The sequence below is a fragment of the Sapajus apella genome, unplaced genomic scaffold (genome assembly GCF_009761245.1).
Source record: "Sapajus apella isolate SASKATOON/1434 unplaced genomic scaffold, GSC_monkey_1.0 scaffold3, whole genome shotgun sequence".
NCBI lineage: Eukaryota > Metazoa > Chordata > Mammalia > Primates > Cebidae > Sapajus > Sapajus apella.
The window spans coordinates 66,317,893-66,342,045 of NW_022436943.1; the positions used below are offsets into that span (position 1 = coordinate 66,317,893).

General features: G+C 63.2%; 1 protein-coding gene and 1 long non-coding RNA gene across 10 annotated transcripts; one reads left to right on the forward strand and one right to left on the reverse strand.

Moving 5' to 3' along the window:
* Positions 1-180: 180 nt before the first annotated feature.
* Positions 181-23,647, reverse strand: SCRIB (scribble planar cell polarity protein). Of its 9 annotated transcripts, XM_032255436.1 has the most exons (38): positions 23,087-23,307; positions 21,867-21,984; positions 21,686-21,764; positions 21,468-21,557; positions 21,308-21,364; positions 21,149-21,212; positions 20,932-21,006; positions 20,720-20,864; positions 20,172-20,290; positions 19,055-19,254; positions 18,815-18,981; positions 18,596-18,726; positions 18,388-18,513; positions 17,490-17,657; positions 16,576-16,989; positions 15,699-15,761; positions 15,097-15,186; positions 14,605-14,682; positions 13,428-13,751; positions 13,221-13,301; positions 12,853-13,128; positions 12,342-12,452; positions 11,943-12,236; positions 11,677-11,865; positions 4,624-4,734; positions 4,489-4,542; positions 4,235-4,309; positions 3,101-3,163; positions 2,486-2,563; positions 2,219-2,326; positions 1,957-2,110; positions 1,738-1,885; positions 1,477-1,662; positions 1,248-1,390; positions 1,135-1,172; positions 932-1,006; positions 645-696; positions 181-562 (listed from the first exon to the last, which is right to left on the reverse strand). In XM_032255436.1, the coding sequence occupies exons 1-38, from the start codon at positions 23,243-23,245 to the stop codon at positions 417-419; spliced, it is 5,049 nt and encodes a 1,682-aa protein (XP_032111327.1). In that variant the 5' UTR covers positions 23,246-23,307; the 3' UTR covers positions 181-416. The 9 variants fall into 9 exon arrangements, with proteins under 9 accessions (XP_032111327.1, XP_032111370.1, XP_032111320.1 ...); XM_032255479.1 differs by lacking the exon at positions 2,486-2,563 and having other exon boundaries at positions 23,087-23,647; XM_032255429.1 differs by having other exon boundaries at positions 645-1,006; positions 23,087-23,308.
* LOC116534881 lies at positions 1,327-7,274 on the forward strand. Its single transcript, XR_004261930.1, has 4 exons — positions 1,327-1,412; positions 1,982-2,053; positions 3,878-3,963; positions 6,924-7,274. It is a non-coding gene; the product is annotated as an uncharacterized LOC116534881 (long non-coding RNA).
* Positions 23,648-24,153: the final 506 nt, after the last annotated feature.

Consider the following 24,153-nt stretch of genomic DNA (forward strand, 5'->3'; position numbering starts at 1 on the left):
CAACCCCGACTGCGGACACAGGTTTGCAGGCACCTGGGGGAGGCCCTGCTGGGGACGGGCAGCTGTGCAGCCTGTGTGCGGTGAGGGCGGGTGATGGTGCAGCACTTGGAGCTCGGCCTGGCCTCGGAGGGCAGGAGGCGTCTGTGCCAGCGGGTGGGGGGTTGACAGACAGATGGGAGGTAAAATGTAGTCAACTTTATTCTCCTTAAACCACAAAATAGAGTCTTTGGTTGTACAAACATCACTAGTTACAGTCTCGCCGAGGTCTCGGCTGGGGTGGGGCAGTTAGTCAGAGGCCGGAACTCCTGTGGGGTCTCTTTAAAATGCTAAAACCCAGGTTAAAAGACTCAGGGCAAGGGTGGTGTGCTGGAGCTGGCAGGGCCCCCACCCCAAGTCTGGGGGAGGCACCCGCTCCTCTAGGAGGGCACAGGGCCCAGGCCACGGCGCCCAGGCCTTACGGGGCGGCGGCTGCTGCACAGCGCCACATCTTCGGGGCCCACAGCGCCGGGTGAGGGCCGGCCCAGAAGCACCAGGGCCACTTCTCCATCTTCCTCCTGTGGGCCTGGGGGGGCAGGGACAGGGGGGCAGTGAGCTGAGGGCAGCTGGGCTCCAGGGAGCTCACCCCGCACCCAGCCCCAACTCACCAGGGCTGGGAGATGGTTCCAGGGATCTCAACTCCTCAGCAAAGTCCGGCGACTGTGATGGGGAGAGTGTTGGTCAGGCTGGCGCCAGTCCTGCCCCAAACCACCCGCGTGGACAGGTGGGCTCCCAGCCCTGAGGCCCACACAGCCCAGCTGAAGGAGGGAGGGGATGGAGAGGCGGGGTGAGGGCAGAGCGTGGGCAGAGCGCGGGGAGGCCCTGCGGGAGCGGACAGAGGCGGTGGCAGGCGCAGGCAGGGTGGCAGGCATGCAGAGGCCTGGCGGCCGGGTACCTGGATGTCATAGACCGGCCTGGAAGAAGGCAGGGCTGCAAAGGCCCTGTAGTCAAACTTCTTTCCAGACAAGGGCTTGAAAGGACAGCGTGAGGGGAGAGGCAGAGAGTGAGAGGAAAGGGGTGAGGGCCACAGGGGTGGGGGCAGGCCAGACCCCCCCAAGTCTCGGGGGTGAAGGGCGGGCACAGCCACCGGCTCCTCACCAGGCGTCCCGGGGAGGTGCTGGTCTGGGGGCCGAGGTCTGGGGGGACAAGAAGCAGGTGTTGGAAGCGGCCCATGCGGCAGGCTGACCCCCCAACCTCCCAGACCCACGGACCTTCCACAGGGGTGGGTGATGGGGTGGGCGCGGGGGAAGGGGCCTCGGCCAGACGCTCCAGGGGCCCCCGAGTGCCCCGGCCCTCCTGGGACCTGCTGAGGACCATCTGTGCGCGGAGAGCGTCCTGCTCTAGCGACTTCATCCTGCGGAGACCAGCAAGGCTGGGTGAGCCAGGCAGGAGCCGGGGCAGGCGTCGGGGCAGGGTGGGGACCCCCAACCAGGGGCCTACCTGGCCGCCCTCCACAGCGCACGCTTCTCGGCCTCCAGGGCCCGGCGCTCAGCAGGGGACAGGGCGCGCTCAGGTGCCGGCAGCTCCGGACTCTGCACTCGAAGCCGTTCCTGGTGGCGCCGCTCAGCTTTGGCCGTCCGCACCGGGGCGCCACCTCCCGGGGGTGGGGGGGACACTGGGCTCTGCCTAGGGAAGGGACAGGATGTGCTGTGGGGAGGGTGTGTGGGGCGAGAGCGGAGTGTCTGGTGCGTGGGCGCTCACCCTGCAGTGGGGCTTGGGCCGGCCCACGGTGGCTCCTGATCCTCCTGCTCCTCCTCGCCCAGGGCCTCTCCATCCAGGGCCAGCCTCGCTCCGGCCCCGGCCTCCGCCACCTCGCGCATCTGTGCTCGCTTCTGCTGCAGTTTCCGGGCTGCCAGAGAGCCAGGCGGGTCAAGCTGGGCCAGCCTCCACCCAGTCCCCACCCTACTCTGTGCCCCTCACCTTCTTCCTCCTGCATCTTCCGAAGGTCATCAGCACCCACCAGGGACACGCGCTTAGGGGGGCCCTCAGCCTGGGGCACGCGCACCTCCAGCTCAAAGTACTTCTGCCGTTCCCGGAAGGACAGCTGCTCCGGGGAGGCCGCAGGCGTCGGGGGCTGGGGGGAGCGGGCCCTGAGGTTTGGCTGGCATTCCTCTGGGGCACTGGGGCCCCGGGGCACCCACCACACCCACACGAAGTAGGGAGGGGTGCTGCCCCTACACACCTGGGCAGGGGCGTCCTCAGGAGGGTGTGGAGTGGGCACAGCTGCGAAGGCTCTGTAGGCCTGCTTCACGTTGGCAGGCAGCTCATCCGGGGAGGGAGGGGAGGGTGGCTGGGGGGGTGGGGCTCTCGTGAGCTACGCTGGGCAGCTGTCGGGGCTGCAGCTGCACCCAACCCAACACCCGCTGTCCCCACTGCCTGCCTTTGATCCCACCCACCATCCTGCCAGGGAAGGAGGCTCTGCACCCCACCCATGGGACAGAGCACTCACGGAGCGGGGACCACCTCTGCCCCTGGGGGCTGGGGAGCCCCAGGCCTGAGCCAATGGCTGGATCACCCCTGGTTTTGTCTGGAAAAGGCAGGTGGGGGCAGCAGGGGCAGAAGAGAGCAGGATCAAGGATTCAAGGCAAAGGATGGGGTGGGGAAACGGGGAGAGAGAGAGAGAGAGAGACGCCTGGGTGGCGCTGACATCTTGCCAGTGAGGTGCTGAGCTGTGGCTGGGTCTCACAGGTGCTGCCACCCCAACCCCCACGTGGTAGTGTGTTGGGGGTGGTGCCAATAGTGGGGGGCAAGGACCCCCTGACAAGAGGCAGGCAGGGGCGAGGCCGGCAGACCTGGGAGGCACTGGGCCCAAGACAACGACCGGGGTCTCCGGAGCTTGAGCTCCTCCAGGAACAGCAAGCCCGGGCCCCCAGCCCATCGCCAGGCAGCTCCTCCAGGAAAGTGTTCCTGGCTGCCCTCGCGCAGCAGGCCCCGTAGTAGCAGAGGGAAGCCCGGAACCAACCGCACGCCACCCCCTCTCCCTGGAGGAGGGGGCCCTGCACATTGGCCATCTGCCCTGCCCTCCACCTGCCGCGGGGCGCGCCTGTTAACTCGGGACACTCACCTGCTGGCCACTAGGGGAGCGGGGGCCTTCGGCCATCTTCCCTCCAGCTGCTCCAGACGGTACCTGGAGGATCAGGCAGTGGGTGGGGTGAGGCCTGGCAGGGCTGTGGCCCCTGAGCAGGAGGGACTGGGGGCCCTGGCGCTTGCCTGGAGGGCACAGAAGCTCTTCAGCTCCCCAAACTGACTATAGCCCAGGGCCACCCAGGTACTCGGTCAGCATGAAGAGGCTGTCCCCGACCCCCACGGTGCAGGGGCCTGGGATGGGCAGCTGGTGTCTCCGTGGCTGTGTGCTGGCTGGAGCTTTGCAGGAGAGATGGGAGCAGACAGCACAGTTGCAGAAGAGGGAAGGGAGGGCTCAGGGAAGGGGCCGGCGGGGAGCCCCCACTTGCGGTGTGCAGCCCTCAGGGCTCGAGGGGGGCCCTGACCGCTGCCCCCACAGCTGTGCTCTTGTTCATGAGGATGAAGGATCTCCTGGGAGCTTCCCTCTCAGCACTGCCCATGGCCGAGTCGGTACCCAAGAGCCCCTACATGCGCTGCCTCAGCCCCTCACCACCACTCTACCACCCCTGCAGAGGCCTGGCAGAGCCTGCCCCCCCAGTCACTCACGTTCCTTCTGGGCCTTCCAGCAGAGGCTGGCGGGACACACCCTCTGGGAGGGTTATTTGTGTCTCTCAGGAGGGACGGGCCTGCACATCCTCCCGCCCGTCCCCAGCGACTGCCCCTCCAGCTGCTCCAGCCCATCCTCCCCTCAGCGACGTGTGCCTGCCCAATCCCCCAGGAGCCTCCGCCTCCAGCCTGCACCCTCAGGCTGGGCAGCCCCCCAACAGCAGGCGAAGCTCACACACCACCACACTGGCCTGCTCGGTGAGTACAAGAGCCTCGAACTGTGTCACCCATCCAAAGCTCAGGGTGGGGGTGGGGCAGCATGGCTGGGGTCAAGAACGAGGGTTGACAAGCACGTGGCAGGCTGGGGGCCACGCTCCGGCGGGGGTAGCCTGCAGGTCAGATGCGGCCTCCTCCCACCCTGGCCCCCCCGCCGCCCAAGGTTCCCTCCATGGAGGCCCTGGCGTTCATCTTGGGGTAGCTGATGAGCAGAACAGGACAAAGGTGGGGGCACCGCACTCTAGGCACTGACCCTCTGCACGCTGCCAGCACTGGGCACGGCGGCCAGGGCACGGTAGTCCAGCTTCAGGGGCTCCAGACCCCGACCCTGGGAGCAGAGTGGACACAGCACTAGCAAGGGCAGCTCCGTGGCCGCCCCCAGCCATCGGGGGAAGGGGGACAGCACAGGCACAGGAGGGGGTCCCGGGGGTCACTATCTAACGCCCCATGGGCGATATGGACCCCGATCCAGTGCCCTGATGGGAGGGGCGGGGTGACCCCACTCACTGCGGCTTCTGTGGCCTCGGACCAGTGCAGGGTCTGTCCAGGCAGCTCCTTCTCCTGTGAGCAAAGTGGACCCATCAGGTGCTGCCGGCCTCAGGCTCCCGGGCCCTGGGGCTGCCGGCTGTAGGCGCCTCTGACCTTGCCTGGGCCCTCAGGACTCAGCTCCGGGTCGATGGAAGAGATGCTCTCCAGGCTGTTCCGGTGGCCGATGCCTGCCGCAAAGGGGTTGGCAATGACACCTGGGGACACCTGGGAAAAGGGGTGTGGGCTGAGGGGAGACTGCGGCCCCAGCCCAGAACAGCCAGCAAAGGTGAAGAAAGGAGCCGTGTGGGGCCGACTGCATGGCGGGGGCGGCCTCAGAGGGCACTCTGCTGGGCCCTCCAGTGCCCGGCAGGCCTGTCCCCGGCCCGGCCCATCCCCTCACAGCTCACAGGCCTGCTGTGGACATGGTCATGTCTGCGCTAAGTGAGACAAAGTGGCGTGATGCCTGCCACTTTGTCTGGGCAGGGCAAGGCAGGTGACCGTGTAAAGTCACCCTCAGGAAGAACTGACAGCCTCCAAAACGGGGCAAGGAGGGGTGAGCAGCGGGCGCTGCACCTGCTGGCACAGAGCGGCCCCTCGGGGGGACAGGCTGGCTCCGGACCCTGGCGTGAGTGCTGAGCAGGGGTTCTGAAACAAAGGACATCACGTAGGAGGTCCGGCCAGCTCTGCACTTCCCAGACCTAAATCATCTGTCCCACACCAGTGGCTGGCACGGCAGAGGGGGCCGGGGAGACAGGGCCAGGACAGGCAGGGGCTTCTGGCTGGGCACAAGCTGTACTTGGATCCTGAGCCCAGGGTAAATAAACACAGGCAGACAGAACCATGGGAAGAGCTCACTTCCAAGCCCCCGGGGGTCAGTGGGACTGGCTCTAGCCTCCACCACCAGCGGCCAGAGGCGGCACAGTGGAGAGAGGCATCACTCCTGGCCCTCTTCACAGACGGGGTCCCTGTGAAATCACAGTGCTCTCAGTGTGGCCTGAAGGACAAACACAGCCCCGTGCTGTTGCTTAAAAACATAACTAAAATGGGAAGTAAGGGGTGGGCAGAGAAGCCAGGCAAACACACAGGAGGCACAGAGAGCGGCCGCTCAGACCAGGGGGGACGGGACGTGGGGCAGGCAGAGGGACGCTGTCACCACAGAGAACAACGGTACAATCATCATCAACTCTAAGCGCTCGACAAGCAAGCAGCTAAACACAGAAAACAAAGATCACTGGAAACACCAGAGCATCATGAAAGCAGTCCGACAGCCAGCCTCACCTACACCTGTTTTAGATTCTCACAGACCCAGGAGGACAAACAAGGTGCCTCTCTTCTCAATTTCCAAAGTAAGTCAGAGCCCCTGGGCAGGTCCAAGAGAGACAGGGGCCTGGCAGAGTGGGAAGCAAGGTCGCAGGCAGCCCAGCCTCTCACGACAGAGAGCTGCTCAGACACAGAAAAGGCCACTGAGCTCATGCTCTACCGTTCCAGGAATAACCGTGGAAAAGACTAGCATGGTCCCTAGCTCTGGCCTTGGGGAGGTCCTGAGATGCTCCCCTGAGAGCACTATCCACGTCTAGTGCCGAGACCAGTTTCCACGGATCACCCTCCACTAAAAGGAACCACCGCGCCTGAGAGAAATGGCTGACTCCAGGGCCAGGCAGGGCAAGGAGAGGAGCCCAGCACTTCCTGGATGCGGAAGGTGAGGTGCTCAGAGAGGGGAGGTTGTGTCAGAATAAGTCAGGCCCTCAAGCACCTTCATGGGCCAAGGCTGGGACAATTTGGGCATTAAATTTGTGACGGTGCCGGGTGTGGCGGCTCACGCCTGTAACCCAGCACTGTGGGAGGCCGAGGCGGGCAGATCAAGAAGACGAGTTCAAGACCAGCCTGGCCAACATGGTAAAACCCTGTCTCTACTAAAAATATAAAAATTAGCCAGGCATGGTGGCAGGCGCCTGTAATTCCAGCTACTTGGGAGGCTGAGGCAGGAGAACTGCTTGAACCTGGGAGGTGGAGGTTGCAGTGAGCAGAAGCTGCACCACTGCACTCCAGCCTGGTGACAGAGCGAGACTCTGTCTCAAAAAAAAAAAAAAAAAAAAGAAAAAGAAAAATTAATTAAAAAAAAAAACGATGGTAACAAGCTGTCAGCCATGAAATAAAATGGAAATTCCCTTGTTAATGAAACGGACTCCTTGTGAGCCCACATGAACAGGCAAGCAGGTGACATAACTGGGAGAAGGGAAGGTTCTAGGGCAGGAAGCCACCCGAGGAGCATGGGGTGGTGGGTAGGGCACTGTCGCCAACCACCTCAGGCCCGCTCGGGGACCGTCGAGGTGCTGAGGCACCCGGGTGAAGCTGGGTGAGAAGCAGCATGTCCTGTGCTCTCAAAGCACCTCTTACAACCACTTGATTTCCAGGGGCAGGAGGAACTGCAGAGGAAACCTGGCTGACCCCACGGTTCAGAGCATCAGCTGCGGACCCAGTGAGCGGCGTGGAGACGCGTGGCTTCTCGGCCGCCAAGATGCACATGCTGAAGCCTGTGAGGACATCACACCCAGCGTGGGGACAGTCACAGCAGGGAGGGCCTGTGCCCACCAGAAGCATCAAGGTCTGAGGAATCAGCGAAGACAGAGGCAGGCTCCGATGGAAGGAGACTAGAGGGGTGCCGCGGCCAAACCCCACAGGGACCGGACCGTGCCCTTCCTCGACGGAGCACGTCCCTGGCACGGTGGCTGGGCCAGGAACAGGGCTGCGTGTCACACGTTCTTTGTCCTGTGTTTTCAACTTTTCTCCAAGTATAAAATTCACTTATGTATGTGCTTATATTTTTCAAAAAGAAACAAATGGTAGAATAAACCGAAATTAATAAAGCTGGTAGCCTCAGAGCAGAGAGATGGATGCCGGACTTCTGAAGTCAATCTATGATTTCGACTTTGGAACCACGTGATGATTTACACAATTAAGAAACAGATTTTCTGGTGGCAGATGGCTGTAATCCCAGCTACTTGGGAGGCTCAGGCAGAAGAATCGCTTGAACCCGGGAGGAGGAGGTTGCAGTGAGCTAACACCATGCCACTCCAACCTGGGCAACAGAGTGAGACTGTCTCAAGAAAAAAAAAAGACACGGATTTCTAAAAAGCTCACCCTAAAAGCTAAAACGAGTCAGCTCAACTGTGTATCAAGTTGGCAGCAAAACCACAGAAGGCTCTCAAGTGGCTGAGAGCACAGGAGGCTGCCAACTGCTCATCCCAGTGGGTGAGCCCTCAGGAAGATGGCCTCCCAGAACTCAGCACCCCACGCTCCTGCTCTCAGTCGTACCACTGGGGTCGCTGTTTTTTGTTTAGGGTCTTACTGTCTTGCCCAGGCTGGACTCAAACACCTGGGTTCAAGCGACCCTCCTGTTTCAGCCGCCTCAGTAGCTGGGACTACAGGTGCGTGCCACCATACTCAGCTAATTTTGAAATTAAGAAATTGAAGATTTTATGAGAAAAAGAGAAATCTAACATCACAAAAGTTAGTAAAAAACCCTATAATCTTAAATGAGCTAAATATAACAGTACAAACTCATGATTTTTCTCTTTCATGGATATAAAAATCTCCACCTCTCAGCCTCCATCTGCTGCAGAGGCCATGGAGCGGCAGAGGCTGAGCCAGAGTCCTGAGCCCGCCTGGCCCACGGCTAGGAGCTCTACACTCAGCTCCCACCGAGAGGGGCCGGGTTCCACACAACCGTGGTGGAATCCAGGGCTGGGGCAGGAAGTACAAAGAATGCCCTGTCAAAGCAGCTGGGGAATATTCCCTGCCTGATCAGGGGACATCAAGGGAACACTGTGCTGAAACCCATCAGGAAAACAAAGATTCATGAGTTCATGAAAACCCTAAAAACAGAAAGACACGTCAGGAACCACCTTTGGAAGCTTCTAGGGCCCCAGCTTCAGATAACAATTCTTACAGGTTATAAACAGAAACAGCCCCCCACCCCTTTAAAAAATGTCATCATGAGAGCCTATAGCAAACATCCCAGTAGATGAATGTCTCCTAAACCTGAGCACGAGGCAAGCCCCACCCCTAAGGGGCCAGAAGCTCTGAAGGAGGGGAGATGGGAGAGGCCTGGGTGGGAAGGGCGACAGAATTACTAGGACAGCAAGAGCAACCAGAGAATGCGCTAGAGAAAAACTCGCCGTAAAGATAACCCCAAGGCCGGGCACGCGGCTCACGCCTGGAAACCCAGCACTTTGGGAGGTCAAGGCAGACAGATCACTTGAGCCTGGGAGTTCAAGACCAGCCTGGGCAACACAGCAAAACCCCTTCTCTACAGAAAACTTTAAAAAAATCTTTGAGCCAGGGGTGGTGGTGTGTGGCTGCAGTCTCAGCTACCGGGAGGCTGAGAGGGTGGGAGGATGGCTCGAGCCCAGCAGGCTGAGCCTGCAGTGAGCAGCAATCATGCCACGACTCCAGCCTGGGTGACAGAGCGAGACCCTTCCTCAAAATACATACACATACGCAGATAACACATACGAGTCTGTGAAAACCCAGAATTCCAGTCGGTTTCTGTGCGGAACTTGGCAGGTTCACTTGTAAACACGTGACAGACAAATTTCTCAAGACAAGAAGGAAGAGTGGGTAGCTTTGACCATTAGGGTTAGGTATGAAACCTGCTGTAAAGTGAGGCATTTAAACGTGTGGGGCTGGCTCAGAAGTAGCTGGCAATTCACTGGAACCAAGTCCAGAAACAGACCCTGGAGCACACAGGAACTGAACACACGACAAAACCACATGTCCCCCAAATCAGTGGGGAAGCAGCAGGGCTGGGCGTGGGGACACGCGCCTGTGGTCTCAGTGACTCTGGAGGATGGCTTGAGTGTGGGAGGTGGAGGCTGCAGTGAGCTGTTATCTGCCAACACACTCCAGCCTAGGCGACAAGGAGGCCTCATCACAAGTCCAGGTGAACCACGGAGCTATGATTTTTAAATTGCCAGAAATACTAGAAGAAAACAGGACAATGTTTATCTTGCAGTAGGGAAGATGTTCCAAAAGAAAAAACCAGAATCCCGAAGTCATAAAGAAATCAGAAGACTTAAACATTTTCATTTTTGTAACTCAAAAGATCCTATTTTTTCAAGGAAAAGATGAGCAAGAGCTGGAGGAAATCACACCTGTACCCACCGAACAAAGACGAGCAACAAGCCCTGCTGGACAGAAGCCAGGCAGACAGTGGAGGGCAAGGACAGGGCTGGGGCGGATGGCGAGCCCCCAGGAAGACGGCGGACTTGGGAGAGCGGCGGTGGTGGATCGCAGCTCTCAGCCCCGCTGCTCCGGGGCCCTGGCCTGCCAGACGCAGCAGAAACGGTCTCTGCCCTCAACACCAGGGAGGGTGTGGAGGTAGCTCTGCGGTGGGCTGCCAGCCAGAGTGTGATGTCTGAGACCTGCCCCGATCCCTTCCTGCGAGGCCATCCCTCCTGTACCCATGTGTCATGGCAGACTCACGGGGGACCCGACCAGATGCAAGGACAACCTGTGGCCAACAGCAGTGCTGCACGCAGACAGACGCACGCTGGCTGCACGCAGACGGACAGACGGACGCACGCGGGCCGCACGCACACAGGCAGATGGGCGCATGCCGGCCGCACGCAGACAGACAGACGGGCGCACGCCGGTCGCACACAGACAGACGGGCGTACGCCAGCCGCACACAGACAGGCAGACGGGCGCACGCCGGCTGCAGACACGGCACCAGCCCCACCTTCTACACATCTAGCCCTTCCTGGAGAAGACTTTCTAATAAAAAATAAGTATATGAGTAAATCTATCAAACATTATTTAAAATACATTTAAACATACACTTAAAATGAGTAAATAAAAGGCAAGGCTCTGAGAACCAGGTGGTCCAGGGCTTGAGCCCTCAGGGAAATCTTTCCCTAGAAAGCACCAGGACTCCCTCGAGGACAGCAGAGAAGGTGGGTGAGGCCGGCTCACCAGCCCCAAGCCCAACATCCAGCTGTGGACCAAAAAATACGAACGGGATGCAATTTCCACCGGGGGGGGGGGGGGGGGGGCGTCTACGGTGAAAAAAGATGAATGCAGACCAACTTCCCACAGTGTTGGGTGGCACTGGCCATGGGTCAGGACACATTCTACTGCTGCCAGCCTGGCAGAAAACCACCATCCCAGAGATCCCTCGCAAGAGAGAACCGACGCGAGGCCTCCCCATCCCAGAGGCTGTTACGGAGAGGAAGCCGTGCATGCCAAAGGGAGCATGACACAGCCACCTGGGCCCTGGGGACCTGTGTGACCAGCGGGGACATGCTCTAGGAGCAGGGGGCTGCTTCAGACGAAGACACATGCCCCTGCCCAGGCACCCCCCAGCTTCAGCCATGGGTGTCGGCCCTCCCATGACCCACCCTCTTGCGGCCCTGCACCCCACTCCAGGTGAGAACTCGGTCTGCACACGCTGGCCGTGCCCTTGGAGGCCATCTCGGCCTGCTGGGGGACCCGCAGGACGGTGTGAGGGAGGAGACGGAAGGGGGATGAGAGTGCCCTGCGCTAGTCCAGGGTCCAGGCCATGCTGGGAGGGAGACTCCTGGGGCCCCACCTTACACCCCAACTCCCGGTAAGGGCTTTTGCTCTGCAGTCCAGAAATAAAAGACCAGCCGTTGGGTAGAAGATCTTGGGGAAGGAGCTCTCTCCTGAGAGGTCATCAGAGGAGGTGCCCTGAAGTCAGGCATGGCCCAGGGACAGGCTGGGAGGAACAGGGTGCCACTGGGCACAGGAGCGGGGACTCTCAGAGTCCCGAGGAGTCTGCCTGGCTGGTGGGCCATGGCAGGGCTCCGAGCCATCCCGTCACAGCCTCGTGGGCTCTGCACGAGTCGCCGGTGGCTCAACAACATCTTTCAAAACCAGACCATGCAGTGTGCCCCAGACACACCCCCTATCTGTTCATGTGTCTTGTCCTACCTGGGCCAGGCCTCTGGACAGCTCGATGGCTACAGCTCAGCAGAAAGGGAAGGTGGGCGTCCCCCCCCCAGCTCCCCACCCCTCACAGCTGATGCAGAGCACCTCCCAGACCCAGAGGCACAGAGGACCCGTCGCCCGCCCTGACAGGCGTCTGTGGCTCAGGACATCTCAGAATGGGCCAGAGAGAAGCGTGGTTCCTGGGGTGGGGGCGCTAACCTCCAGGGCTGCAGTGGTGCTGGCATCGAAGCCGTCACACACCAGCACGGTGAGGGTGTCGCCCACGCTGCGTAGCAGCTGCACCGCCTCGCTGTGCGTCAGGCCCAGAAGACTCTGCTGGTTCACCTCCAACAGCCGCAAACCCACACGTAGCCGGCCATCACGCCCAGCTGCCCCCATGGGGCTCACCTGCGGAGAGACGTGGTATGGGAGGAACCTGGCGGGGGGTGGGGAGTAAGGCCTGGGGCGGGCTGCGGAGCGCTCACCTTGGAGATAAAGATGCCCTCGTCTGTGGGGTCACGGGGGTTGCCAGCGTGGCCCCTGGCACCCCCTCGGATGCTGATGCCCAGCCTCTCCCCGGGCGCCTTCTGGATGCATAGCTCCCGCAGGCCTGGGGGAGCTGGGTCCCTCCGCACCAGCAGGCACAGCTCCAGGCAGGGCCGGAGCAGGGCGCTGACGGCTTCTTGGTGTGTGGCCTCCCGCACGTCTTGCCCATTCACTGCCAGGATTCGGTCCCCAACCCGCAGGCCACTGCGAGCCGCTAGGCCCCGCGGGAGCACCTGTCAGGGAGGAGGGTGACATCTGGTGGACAAGGCCGCACCAACTTGAGCTGGTACCTGGGATGGGTGCGCCTTGCTCAGAGCTGTCTGGCGGGGCTGCCCTACCTTGGAGATGAACACACCAGGCTCCTGGACACCAAACGGGTGGCTAGAGTGATCAGAGCCTCCAACGATGCTAAGCCCCAGAGGGCCCCCAGCTCTCGGCAGACGGATCTCCTGGGGACACGGACAAGGGACAGGTCTCGGTCACGACAGGGAAGGGCTGTGGGAATGCTCCCGAGTCCATCCAGGTCCTTGTAGATGGTGGGCGGAGGCTGCCCTAACGTGCCCATGAGGGTTCCTGTGCCACCGTTTGGCTGCCCAAGCAGGCATGCAGCGTGGGGCCAACACCCTTGCTGACTGTGACCATGTGGCTGGCCAGAAGACTGCTGACGGAACCAAACTGAGGAGCTTGGCTGTGGGGCAGAGCCCCAGTCTCAAGGGGCCACAGGGCAAAGGGCGAGCAGGCCAGCTTCCCACCCAGAGTGGCTGCAGGGTCACAAAAGGGCAGATCCTGGGAGGGCCAGCACCCACAGCTGAAGCTGGGCAGGCGCCTGGGTAGGGGTGTGTGTCTCACCTCCACTGGGTATGGCCCTTCCAAAGTGGTAGCTAGCAGGCTGGGGGCCAGTCTCGGCAACCCAGGATCCCCGGGGGTGGCAGTGGTTATGCTGGCGGGGGTGGTGCTGGTTGTGGCCACGGCAACGGTGAGGGGTGAGGAGGAATGCGGTGGAGGGCTGGGAGGAAGAGGGCCCCCAGCCTCCCGCTCCAACAGCAGGGCGATGGTGGGGGAGGCAGTAGTCAGCAGGGAGACGGCATGGTCATGCCTGGCCTCGGTCACGTCCACTCCATTAATCTGTGAGAACACATCTAAGTCAGGGAGGCCCAAGGGCAGGATGGGACAGAGGGTGAGGGAGGGCGTGTGGGGCGGGCCCCATCCCCACTCACAGAGAGGACTCGGTCGCCAACCTGCAGCGTGCCAGCGCGGTGAGCAGCACCGCCCTCGGCAATGCGGGAGATGAAGATGCCCTGCAGGGGAGGGTGAAGGGGAGCCAGGGCTGCCAGTGAGGCTGGAGCAGCCCTCCCCGGCCCCGGAGCAGCCCTCCCCGGCCCTGCCCTGGAGCAGCCCTCCCCAGCCCTGGGCCCCAGTCTCACCGCGTCACCAGCCCGGTAGGGTGTGGAGCCTTTCCCACCAGCAATGCTGAAGCCCAGCCCCCTTTCACTGCGAGCCAGGCAGGCCACATGTCGCTGCCGTAGGGGTCCCGGGCTCTCGGGTGGGAGCAGGGGCAAGCGCAGACCCCCTCCCCGCCGCTCCCGGGGACTGTAGTCATCCTCTGGCCGCAGAGGCGTGATGGTGACTGCGTTCTCAGGCTCCACCATGCGCTCACGCCACACTCGCATGTGCACCGCGGTGCCAGCCCCCCGGAGTGCCTCCACAGCCTCATGGTGCTCGGCGCCTTGCAGAGCCACGCCATTCACCTGCGGGCCACAGAGGCCACATGCACGTCAGAGCCGTGTGCGGCCACCGACAGCCAAGTGCTGGTGGCTCCACATGCTCCCTCCAGGACAGGGAGACTGAGGCACAGGGCAGGGGGAGAGGTCCCAGGCTCTGACACCACCCTAGCCCTTTACATACAGGGTTCTTCGTGGGCACTGACCGCCGCAAACCAGGTCCTTGGAAACCCATGTGTGCAGCCCCACGGCTAGAACACAGGTTGGCCACGGGAGGCAGGCAGACATCCCCACAACTAGGCCACACGCAGCCCCACTCCTGGACACCTCCTCCCCATCTGAGCAGCCCAACACACACCTGAGCTCATGGGCTTACTGACCCACGCTCCCACCCCAACACCCAGGGACAGGAGTTCCCACGAAAAGGTTAGAAGAGCTGAGTGGCAGAAACAGCGTGAGCTGTGGGCAGACGCCTCCTGGCCGGGCTTCAGGGCCCTCACCTGCCCTCAGGGTGTCCCTATGAAAAGAGCATGTGCCTCTCCTGAGCCCCCTGACATGAGTGCCCAGGCTGGACGGCCAGGTGCCCAGGCGGGAGCTCCAGGGCTCCCATACAGGGTCCAAACTCCATCAGACCAGCCACAGCCTGGCCCCTCCTGGAGAGTCCGCTGTGCCTGGTGCAGCCGCTGCCGGACCCACGGGGCCTCTTGCCCAGATGGCTCTCCCCTGGGGTTTACTGATTCTGTGGCTTCGCCTAAAAGTCTTGGTGTCCTGTGCTTAGAACTCTTGGGGGGCTGGAAGGCAGCCAATCACCCTAATGCCACGCACTGTGTACCTCCAGAGGGCACAGCTGCCACTTGGGGCCAAGGGGTTCCCAACTCACCTCAAGGAGCTTGTCACCCACGCGGACTCCAGCCCGGGCTGCAGGGCCTTCCTCGGACACCCGAGAGATGAATATGCCCTAGAGTACAGACACAAGCTTGGCAGGGGCCAGGAAAGGGGGCCCGTAGTCCTGCCCCTTCTGCAGAAGAACCAGGAGGGGAAGACCCACTCTCAGCAGCCCCCAGCCCTGGCCGGCAGGAGGGCTGAGCGCTGGCCACTGCGGGATCCTGAATGCCAAGGCTGGAAGGAGCAGATCAACCCCAAGAAACGGCTCGTGGCTCCAAGCCTGGTGCAGAGGCACCTGGCGAGAGAAGGGAGGCCAGACCCATACTCCCTCAGGTTGCCCTTGGACTTCAGGATCCTACAACAGTTGGTGCCTTGGGCCCAGCCCATGTCGGGACGTGGAAGTGTCCACAGGGCAAGGGGCCTGCACGCCATTGGTGTGAACTGAGGTGGAACAGGCGGTTGGCGGTGGGGCCCAGGCAGTGCTCACCTCATCATCCCCCTTGTAGGGCGTGGAACCCTTGCCACCCGCAATGCTGATGCCCAGGCCCCCAGTCTGCCGCAGGATGGTGAGAGTCAGCTGGAAACAGAACAGACGAGGTGTCCAGGAAAGGCCGCAGCAGGGATGCCTGTGCTCTCTGCAGGAGAACCCGCCGGTGTGCAGACGCCATTTCTGGCTTTCCCTGCACAGCTGCATGGGGTCTCATGCCACTCGCCGCCCAGGGCCAGTGCAGGGGCCAGCTGGAGAAGCCCTGAGACCCCAGCAGAAGAGCAATCCTCTGCAGAGTGTGGGGGACTGGGGCTTGCCCACCTCTGGGTGATGGAGGCCCGAGGCCTCCCTGCCGCCCGTCAGAGGATGAGGCTGTGCCGCCTCTGCAGAGAGGCAAGCCTCAGTGCCACAGGCGGCTGCTGGGAGCTGGCCTAACCTCTCCGCTCGCCCCTGACAAGACAGGCTAGCCCAGGTCCATCTGAGAGCTCTTTTGCAGGGGGGGTCTGTGCTCAAGCAACAGGGGTGGGGAGAGGCACGAGCCCGCAGCCCGGGAAGCAAGGCCGGCAGCGGCCCGGCCAGAGTGCAGAGCGAGCAGTACAGACCTCTTCCTCCTCAATGCGAGCAGGCTCTATCAGCAGGTTATTGGCCTGGTCAAACGACACCCCCTGTTAGGACAGGACCAGCGAAGCATGCAGGTTAGCCACCGCCAAGACCACCACCACCGCCTCACCCAGCCCCCGCCACGAGCAGAAAGGACAGAGACCACACCAAGCTCCCTTGGCCGCCCCTCCACAGGCGCCTCCATCCTGGAGGCGTGAGTGACGCTGCACACCCAGGACCAGCAGGGCTCACGGGGACCAGGCTCAGCTATCAAGCCTTGGCCCACACTGGGGGATGGGCTGTCATCAAGGGCAGGGAGAGGGGCCTGGGGCCTCCCCCGGCATCTGAATTTGCCCAGAGAGCAGGTGAGACCCTTTGTGCACCACGGAGAAGAGACTTGAGGACCAGAAAGGGGCACACTGGTGCCCCAAAGGCCTGTGTGGCACCTTAGGAGGGCCCGACAAGGCTGAACAGCCATAAGGGCCTCAGACCCACAGCCAGTGCGCAACATGGGGAGGGGCCCAGGAGAGCTCAGGGATCCTGGGAGAGGAAGGAGCCCTGCCCTGGGACCACTACACAAGCAGACAGGTCCTGGTAGGCCCACAAAGGGCGGGCAGCCACGCTTGGCTTCTGCGAGCTCTGTGCTTGCCAGCAGGTCCGGATACCGGCCAGCAGGGCCGCCCCTGGCACTGAGACCAACGCCAGGGCAGGCCTGGGGCCTGGTGAGAGCGACCACGATGCCAACAGTGGAGCACGCATGTCCACGACCTTCTTTGGGTGGCCGGGGGCCAGTGGGTCAGGCCCTGGCCCTGCCCCAGCCCTGGGTGCTCAGGAGGGCCAAGTGAATGTGGGCCAGGCAGGGGTGAGACTGCCACCCACCTTGACAGAGGGCGCAGACACCACAGCCCCCTCCTTGTCCTCCTCCTCAGTGCTGGTCCCCTCCTCTTCAGCCCTGTCTTCCTCCTCCTCCTCCTCCTCCTCCTCCTCCTGAGGCCTGGCCTCTTCCTCCTCCTCCTTCTGAGCCTGAGGAGCCCAGGGTGCATGGGGGCCATTGTGCCAGCCCCCAGGAGCCACAGGGCCCTCCCCGTCGGGCTGCATGCCCTGCAGCAGGGCCACCACGGCCTCGGGCTGGGGCAGCTTGGAGATCTTGAAGTGCTTTTTGTAGTGAGGTGTGTCTTTGCGGATGAGCCGCTGTCTCCCGCCCGGCAAGGCCCAGGGGGCCTCGGGCTGCCCCTCCTCGCTCTCCCGGTCATCCCCCGGCAGCAGCGCGTCCTCCGCGAAATGCACTGTGGGCTGTGCAGGTACAAGGGTGAGGGAGGCCCCAGCTCTGCGGCTGCGCATCCACAGGGAGGCCCCGCTAAGCAGCGTGTCCACACCACAGACAGGGGCTCTGAAAAGCTCCCTCCACACAAGGACTCGGCGTAACTGCCCAGTGACGGACAGTCGTCTCAGCCCTGAGGAAGCCAGAAGGCCATGGGGCTCTTCCTGGAGACACACAATGCCCAGGTAGAAACAAAGAGGGTGCCAAGGCCTGACACCGGGGAGCCCACGCTGGAGTCAGGAGGCGGTCTGTGATGGGGGTGGGGTCTGTGAGCCCAGCTGTCGGGGGAGACGCTCACCCCACCTAGGTGGCAACTCTATGGGGCACCCTCAGCAGCACAGCCCCGTACCACCCACCGCCACTCTGTACAGGGCAGTGCCCCGCAGGTTCCAGCCTTGTCCACGAAGCATCAGCAGGGCCCAGCCCGCACCCAGTGGGCCCAGCCTCCCACCTCCGCCCTGCCCATTCGCACCTCCTCATAGCCCTCCTCGGTGTCTTCCTCCCCACCAGCAGTCATGGCTTCCTGCTGGCTCTGCCCCTGTGCCTCGGCCGACGGACCCTCGGGTTCGGCCTCAGAGACGGTGCTGGCAGATGGGCGAGACTCTTCACTCACGCCAGACTGAGCGCTCAGCCGCTTCTCCTGCAGTGGGAAGTAGGGTCAGGCTTTGAGGGTGCTCCCGGCTCAGAGGCCTCCTACATGACAGTCACTCCGGGCTTCCCGTTGCCCCAACCAGGCACTGTAACAGGCTCATGCCCTTGAGGCTGTTCTCCATCCCAGTCCCCAATGAAGCCACGTGTCTCTGGGGCCTAGTGTGCGCAAAGCCACAGTTCCACGGCCCAGCACTAAGGAAAGCCTTTCCCAAAAAGAACGAGGACCACACAAGTTCCCAGGAGAATCCCGCCTGATACGAGCCTCCTCCCCTCCCACACACCCTACCCCAGCCCAGATCACTGGTGCTGCTGCAGCCTGGTGCCCACAGTGTGCGTGTCCCAGTTCTGAGTAAGGAGAGTCAGGTCTGCTGTGCCAGCCCCAAACCCCTTCCTGGGTACTGATACCCATGCCAGCTCCGCCAGAGGCACACCCACCCACCCCGCAACCAGAACCCATTCCCTGTGCTCCCAGGCACACCTGCCTCTGGTTCTCCCCGTATGCCAGCCCCACAGGTCTCCCTGCACGACTGGCACATCCACCCTGGCACCCCGTCATCCAGCTGGCCCCGCAGCTCCAGGTCCCTGAACCTGTCACCAGCCTCATCTCCTGCCCCTTCTCTGTGCTGTCCTGGCCCTCACAGCCCCACTCCCAGGATGGACCAGACCACTGCAGCTCCCGAGGGCAGTGGCCTGCCAGGCTTCTACGGCTCCATGCCCACCTCCTCCACAGGCAAGGGCGATCCAGGGTCTGGCTGGCAAGGGCAGGCCTCACTCCGCCGCCCCTCGATGCTCCTCTTCATCACCTTGAGCTCGCTGGGGTGAGGCGTGGCCCGGCGCTGGAGGCCCTGACGTGGGGACAAGGGTGAGCAGCAGCCGCAGGGCAAGGCTCAGGCGGAGGTTCACCTCCCAGGTCCCCACCCCCATTACCCGCTTCTCGGCTGCCGCCTCCTCGGCGTCCTCGTCCCCTGCAGGGGCCTCCACGAACTGGATGACGCTGATGCGGCTGGGGGGGGCGTCGCTCCAGCTCTCTGAGGGGCTCCCCTGCTGCCCAGCATCCTCTGTAGCAGGTGAGTGTCAGGACCCAGGCTGGTCCCCAGGCACCGCCTGAGGCCCACCCACACCAAGTGCCTACTGCAAGCAACCTACCGAGGCTAGGCGGGGGCTGCTGGGGCAGCAGGTAGCAGGTGAGCACCTTCTCGCCAGTCTGGGCATCGTCCTCCGTCTGGAACCGGAGCATGGGCTGCGCCTGGTTCTCTGCCAGCCACAGAGCCTTGAGGTTGAGGTGGGTGAGCGCGAACGGCAGACTCTGCAGCCTGAGGGCCGGGCAGGCACAGTCAGCACGCGCTGGGGCCACAGTCGGGCCTGTGGGGCCAGGCTGGCACTCACCGGTTCCCTGCCACGTCCAGCACGTGCAGCTCGGACGTGTGGGCCAGCTCTGGTGGCAGGAAGGCCAGGCGGTTGTCCCTCAAGGAGAGGACGCTGAGCGCCACGCAGCCCCCGATCTCCGGCGGCAGTGCCTCAAGCTGGTTCCGGTCCACGTTGAGGTTGGTCAGTTTTGTCAGCTTTCCCAAGGAGCGGGGCAGGGCCTGGCCAGGAAGAGGAGATCAGAGTGCTAAAGGCTTGCTGGGAGTGGGAGACAAATGACAGCCCATGGGGGCAGAGCCACAGAGACCCCAGGCCAGCTCCAGCCAGGACCCCTCGCAGCCCTTGGAGACCTGGACAAGGACCTGACCACGGAAGCCGTCTCCATCCCACTCTGTGCCCTCTGCTCCCCAAGCTCTGCCCACTGCCCTCAGCCTTCAGTCCCCACCACCAAAGCACCCCACCAAGTCATCCCTGGCTCTCACCCATGGGTGCCCTGGACTGATCTGCGAGCCTGTCTGGTGCCCCACTCATCTGCCCTGCCATTCCTAGGGCTCCCGAGGCCTGCTCAGGGCCAGCCCCTTCCCAAAACCCTAAACCCTAGACTCCCTTTCTTCTTCTCCCCACTGAGGACCCCTCCCACGAATAAGCACCCTTCGCACAGCTTGCTCCTGTTTCCCAGCCTGGGGATGGCAGCACCACCATCCCTCAGCCCTGCCCTGGAGTGGGCCTCAGCTTGCCCTGATTTGTGAGGGGCAGCCAGATGCCCCTGGGGAGCAGCATGGCTTCCTGCTCCCAATCTGCCCTTCCTACAGACCCATCCATCCCATCCCTGCCTTCTCTGCAACCGCTCCCATGTTACAACACACGCCAGAAAAACACACAACCTGGATTCTTCATTGCAAAGGGCAAAGATCCCTGCCCTGACTCTGCTGCCCCACCTCACCTCTGGCCAGGAGGCTCCCCTTCTGATGGGAAAGGAGCCCTGTCCAAAGAGCTCCATGGGTCAGGCCACCGCCAGCACCCCCAGCAGCACACACAGGCAGATGCCTGCCCTTGTTCTACACGCCCACTGGCCCCATCCCTTCCGCCTGGCAGGCTGGACCCTACCGTCCCTTCTGCCTTGCAAACTGGACCCTACCATCAGCAGGTTCTCCGTGAGGATCAGCTCAGAGAGGTTCTCACAGTCCCCGATGGCCTCGGTCACCTCACACAGCCGGTTCTGGTCTACCTTTAGAATGGACAACTGCTTCAGCTGACCTGGTGTCGGGCAGACAGGGTGACATGGTTGAGCACAGCCACAGACATGCTTTACCCACCTGGGCAAAGGTGCCCTCAGGGCAGCGGGCGAGGCCCCCAGTGCCTCTTGCCGCCGCTGTACTTCAGGAGGGTCCTGCCTACCTCGCCCCAACAAGCCTTACCCAACCTCCTTTGAGAAAACACCAGGCTCCAGTGGCACTACCCACCCTCTGCTCTCATGGGCTCCACCGCCCCCTTCAGCACCACCAGCTGCCTCCTCAGCCTTCTGGGATGCCCCAGGGCCCCACCACCCCTCCTCAGGAACAGGTCCCAGAGCCTGGGCAGACCTAGGATCCTCCCGTGCTCCACACCACGCACAGCCCCGACACCCCCTGCTCCTTCTGGAGCCAGGCTTTATGAGCAGCACCCCGCACCCCCAGGCACGCTGACCAATGCCGTCGGGCAGTCGCCGCAGCAGGTTCTGGGACAGCAACAGGTCCGTGAGCAGCACCAGCCCACCGAGCTCGGCCGGCAGCTCCTCCAGCCGGTTTTCTGACACGTCCAAGCATACCAGGCGCCGCAGGTTCCCAAGCTCCTGCAGGCAGGCAGAAAGTCAGAGCACAGACAGGTAAAGGCAGAAGGCCAGCCCCACTCTCACTCACCGGAGGCAGTGCTGACAGCTGGTTCCGGTCCAGCCACAGCTCCCGCAAGTTGGGCAGAGCCCCCAGGGTGTCCGGCTGCAAGAAGGGACAGAGAAAAGAGTCGCTGTGGGGCGAGGCCTCCTGCTGCGCCACGCCCAGGAGACTACACGCCCTGGCACCCAGCCCCCACCCGCGGCCCTCGGGTCTCCGCCCTGCCGTCTGTCGGGCCTCCACACACCAGCACTTCCAGGTCGTTGCCTCCCAGATCCAGCTGTTCCAGCTTGACCAGAAAAGACAGGGACCTGCACAGGAATCAGGGTGAGGTGTCACCATGCAACCCTGGTCCCCAGGCCGTGGCGCTGCCCCAGGCCGTTGGGAAAATGCCTGTCACACTCACGCTGGCAGGGACTTCAGCAGATTCTCCCGGAGCTCCAGGGTCACCAGGTTGGCAAGGCTGAAAGGGAGACCAGGAGCTGAGGCATGAGGAAGGCAGGCAGGCAGTGGCGGCAAGGGCAGGGCCAATCCAAGCCCCATCCCCCACCCGAGAGGGCACTCACTTGCCCACGTCCCCGGGCAGCGCCTGCAGGGACACGTCATTCAAGGCCAGATGAGCCAGGCTGCGCAGCTGAGTGAAGCCATCAGGGAGCCTGTATGGGAGGAAGCAGAAGCTTCCAGATGACCAGAGCAGGGCTGCGGGACCCAGAGCCCCTCCCGAACCCACCACAGGCTGCAAGACCCACAGCCACTCCCGACTCTACCACACGCTGCCAACCACCTGGAGAGAGGGTTCCCACTGAAGTCCGCGATCTCCAGAGCCTTGCAAAACTTGATGCTCTCCGGGATCTCAGGGATATCTGTTAGAGGATCACAGTGAACAAGTGTCGTGACCTGCAAGACATCTGTGGCCCCAGCGGACACGCCCCTGGATCCACCCAGCCCCAGCCAAGGCTCCCCACCATTCCGGGACACGTCCAGCTCCACCAGCTGCATGAAGTTGGCCACCTCGGGAGGCAACCGCTGAATCTCGTTGTCACTCAGGCCCAGCTTACGCAAGTTCAGCAGCCGGAAAAAGGGCTGTGGGCAGGGAGGACACGGGCTGTGTGGCAGAGACCACTCCAGAGCAGAGAAGAGCTCCTGGACACATGGGTGTCACAAGTCAAGGGTCCTCGGGCCTCTGCCTCCTCCAGGTCACACAGGGTCCTGGAGTCCAGCCACGACACCCCGTTTGTGGCAAGGAAAGCAAAGAAACACACAGTGCACACGCCCACTGTGCCCGCCTCCCTCCACTCCCCAGGCCGGCCTCCACTCCAAGAAGGGACCTGCTCACAACCAGACAAGGCTCCTATCCCCTGTTCTGTGTCTTACCTCAGGGCCCACCCAGCCCTTAAACCACTTCTGCCATCCTCCAGGGACCCACATTGGCCTCTGCTACTGCACCCCAACAACGAACCTGGTCTGGTTCTGCAGCAAAAACTCAGTAAATGGTTCCCAAAAGAACCTTATCAAAAACAACAGGGCACCACGGGCACTGTGCTATGTGCAAGGCCTGCAGGTGGCCAAAGAGAACAGAGATGTCACTGCCAGGACCAGAGCGGGGCCACATTCTTTGGGGCACCCAATTCTTAGGCATCAGCCACTTGGCACCCCATCTCCAGAAAACAGATGCTTCCTAATCTGCTTTCTCCATTCTCCTTTCTGGAGCAGTCTTAGGAAAACAGCTGACCCTGAGAAACAAAGGCAAAGAAAGAGAGCCTACAAGCAGATCTGACAGAAGCTTCCCCACTCACCCCTGCCTGCACCCAGGAAGAAAAAGAGAGGAGGCCTGGACCCCACCTCAGAGCGGCCCAACAAGCCGGTACTCATCAGCCACCCGAGCCCAAGTTCCACCGTAATCCCACCAACCTCCCTGAATCCCCACGGATTTTACTCTGTGAGGCTCCTCCTCCAGACTCGGTGACAATCGCTATCCCCAGGCAAGCACCTGATGACCGCTGCCACCTGTGCCAGCCAGGGCGGCTGGGAGGGGAGGGTGGGGCTGGCTGGGGTGGGGACCTGGCCAGTGCAAACCAGCAGGGCCGGCTGGAAGCTGCGGTGGCTCGCCCAGGCAGATTCTGCCGACCGAGGAGCCGGGGGCTGGGCGCGCGCCGGCGGGCGGCAGGTGCGGGCGGCCGCTCACCTTGGGCAGCTCGCGCAGCTGGTTGGCGTCGAGCAGCAGCTCCTCCAGGCTGCGGCTGTAGCGGTAGATCTCCTCGGGCACAGCCTGCAGCGAGCAGTGCCGCTTGTCCACCGACTCCACGTGCCGGTTGCAGCGCCACAGCGGGATGCACTTGAGCATGGTGCGGGCGGGCGGCGCGGGCTCCGGCGGCGGCGCTCGGCGGGCTCGGGGCCGGGGGGCGGGGCTCAGTCCGCATGGGCGCCGCGCAGAGAGAGGGGGCGCGGGCAGGGGGCGGGCCGCCCAGGACTGGACGGGGACGCGGCCGGGGCCGGCGCTGGGCCCGGCCCGCGCTCGGAACGCGCGGAACGCTCGGACTGCGGGCCCGGGCGGGGGGCGCGGCCCGGCGGGTCTCAGACTCTCAGGAGGCGCGGGGAGCGGCGGCGGCGGCTCCGCATCCCGCTCGGTCCCGCTCAGCTCGTCCCGCCCGCCCGTCCGCTCGCCGTGCCGCACCGGAACCGCCACTGCCCGCCGGACTGCCCCGCCGACACCCACCCGGCCGCCGCGCAGCCCGCCGGGAAGCCGAGTCCGGCCCTCGCCGCCCAGCACGCCCGGACTGCGGCCCCCAGAAGGCCCTGCGCGCCGCCGCCTCCGACGACCCGTAGCGGCCCCGCGCACAGCCTGCCGGGAAGCCGGGCCCGCCCCGCGCGGAGAGTTGTGGGAGCTGCAGTCCACGCCGGGCCGCCCCCTCCGCCGGCCGAGGCCTCGTCTTCAGCCCGGCCTCTGGCCCCTCGGACTTGACCCCGCGTCTCATCGCGCAGCCTCCTTCCGGGAGGCGACCACGCCAGGCTGCTCCCTCGAACTGAAGGCCGGCGCCGCGGCACGAAGGCACTGGCAGCGCGCGCTGTCCAGCGGGTCGAGGTGTCACGGGGCCGTCTTCTCCCAGCACCACCCTGCGCGGACGGGGTGGCTGCGCGCCCGCACCCGGGAGCCAGGCGCCCCAGGCAGCCCCGCCCGCCCAGCCTCCGGCACCCGCGGGACAGAGCCCAGGGCGCCGACCCCCTCCCCAGGTCCCGCGCCACCGAGGACCC

What these genes read in the sequence shown, in the direction of transcription:
- SCRIB (XM_032255429.1), bottom strand. Translation starts at nt 23,245, where the DNA reads ATGCTCAAGTGCATCCCGCTGTGGCGCTGCAACCGGCACGTGGAGTCG. An exon ending in CTCGCATTGAGGAGGAAGAG is followed by an intron (nt 15,187 to 15,698) that starts GTCTGTACTGCT and finishes TTCTGTTTCCAG; the next exon opens with CTGACTCTCACCATCCTGCG. An exon ending in CTGGTGTGTTCATCTCCAAG is followed by an intron (nt 12,237 to 12,341) that starts GTAGGGCAGCCC and finishes CCTCCCTGACAG; the next exon opens with GTGCTCCCGCGGGGCCTAGC.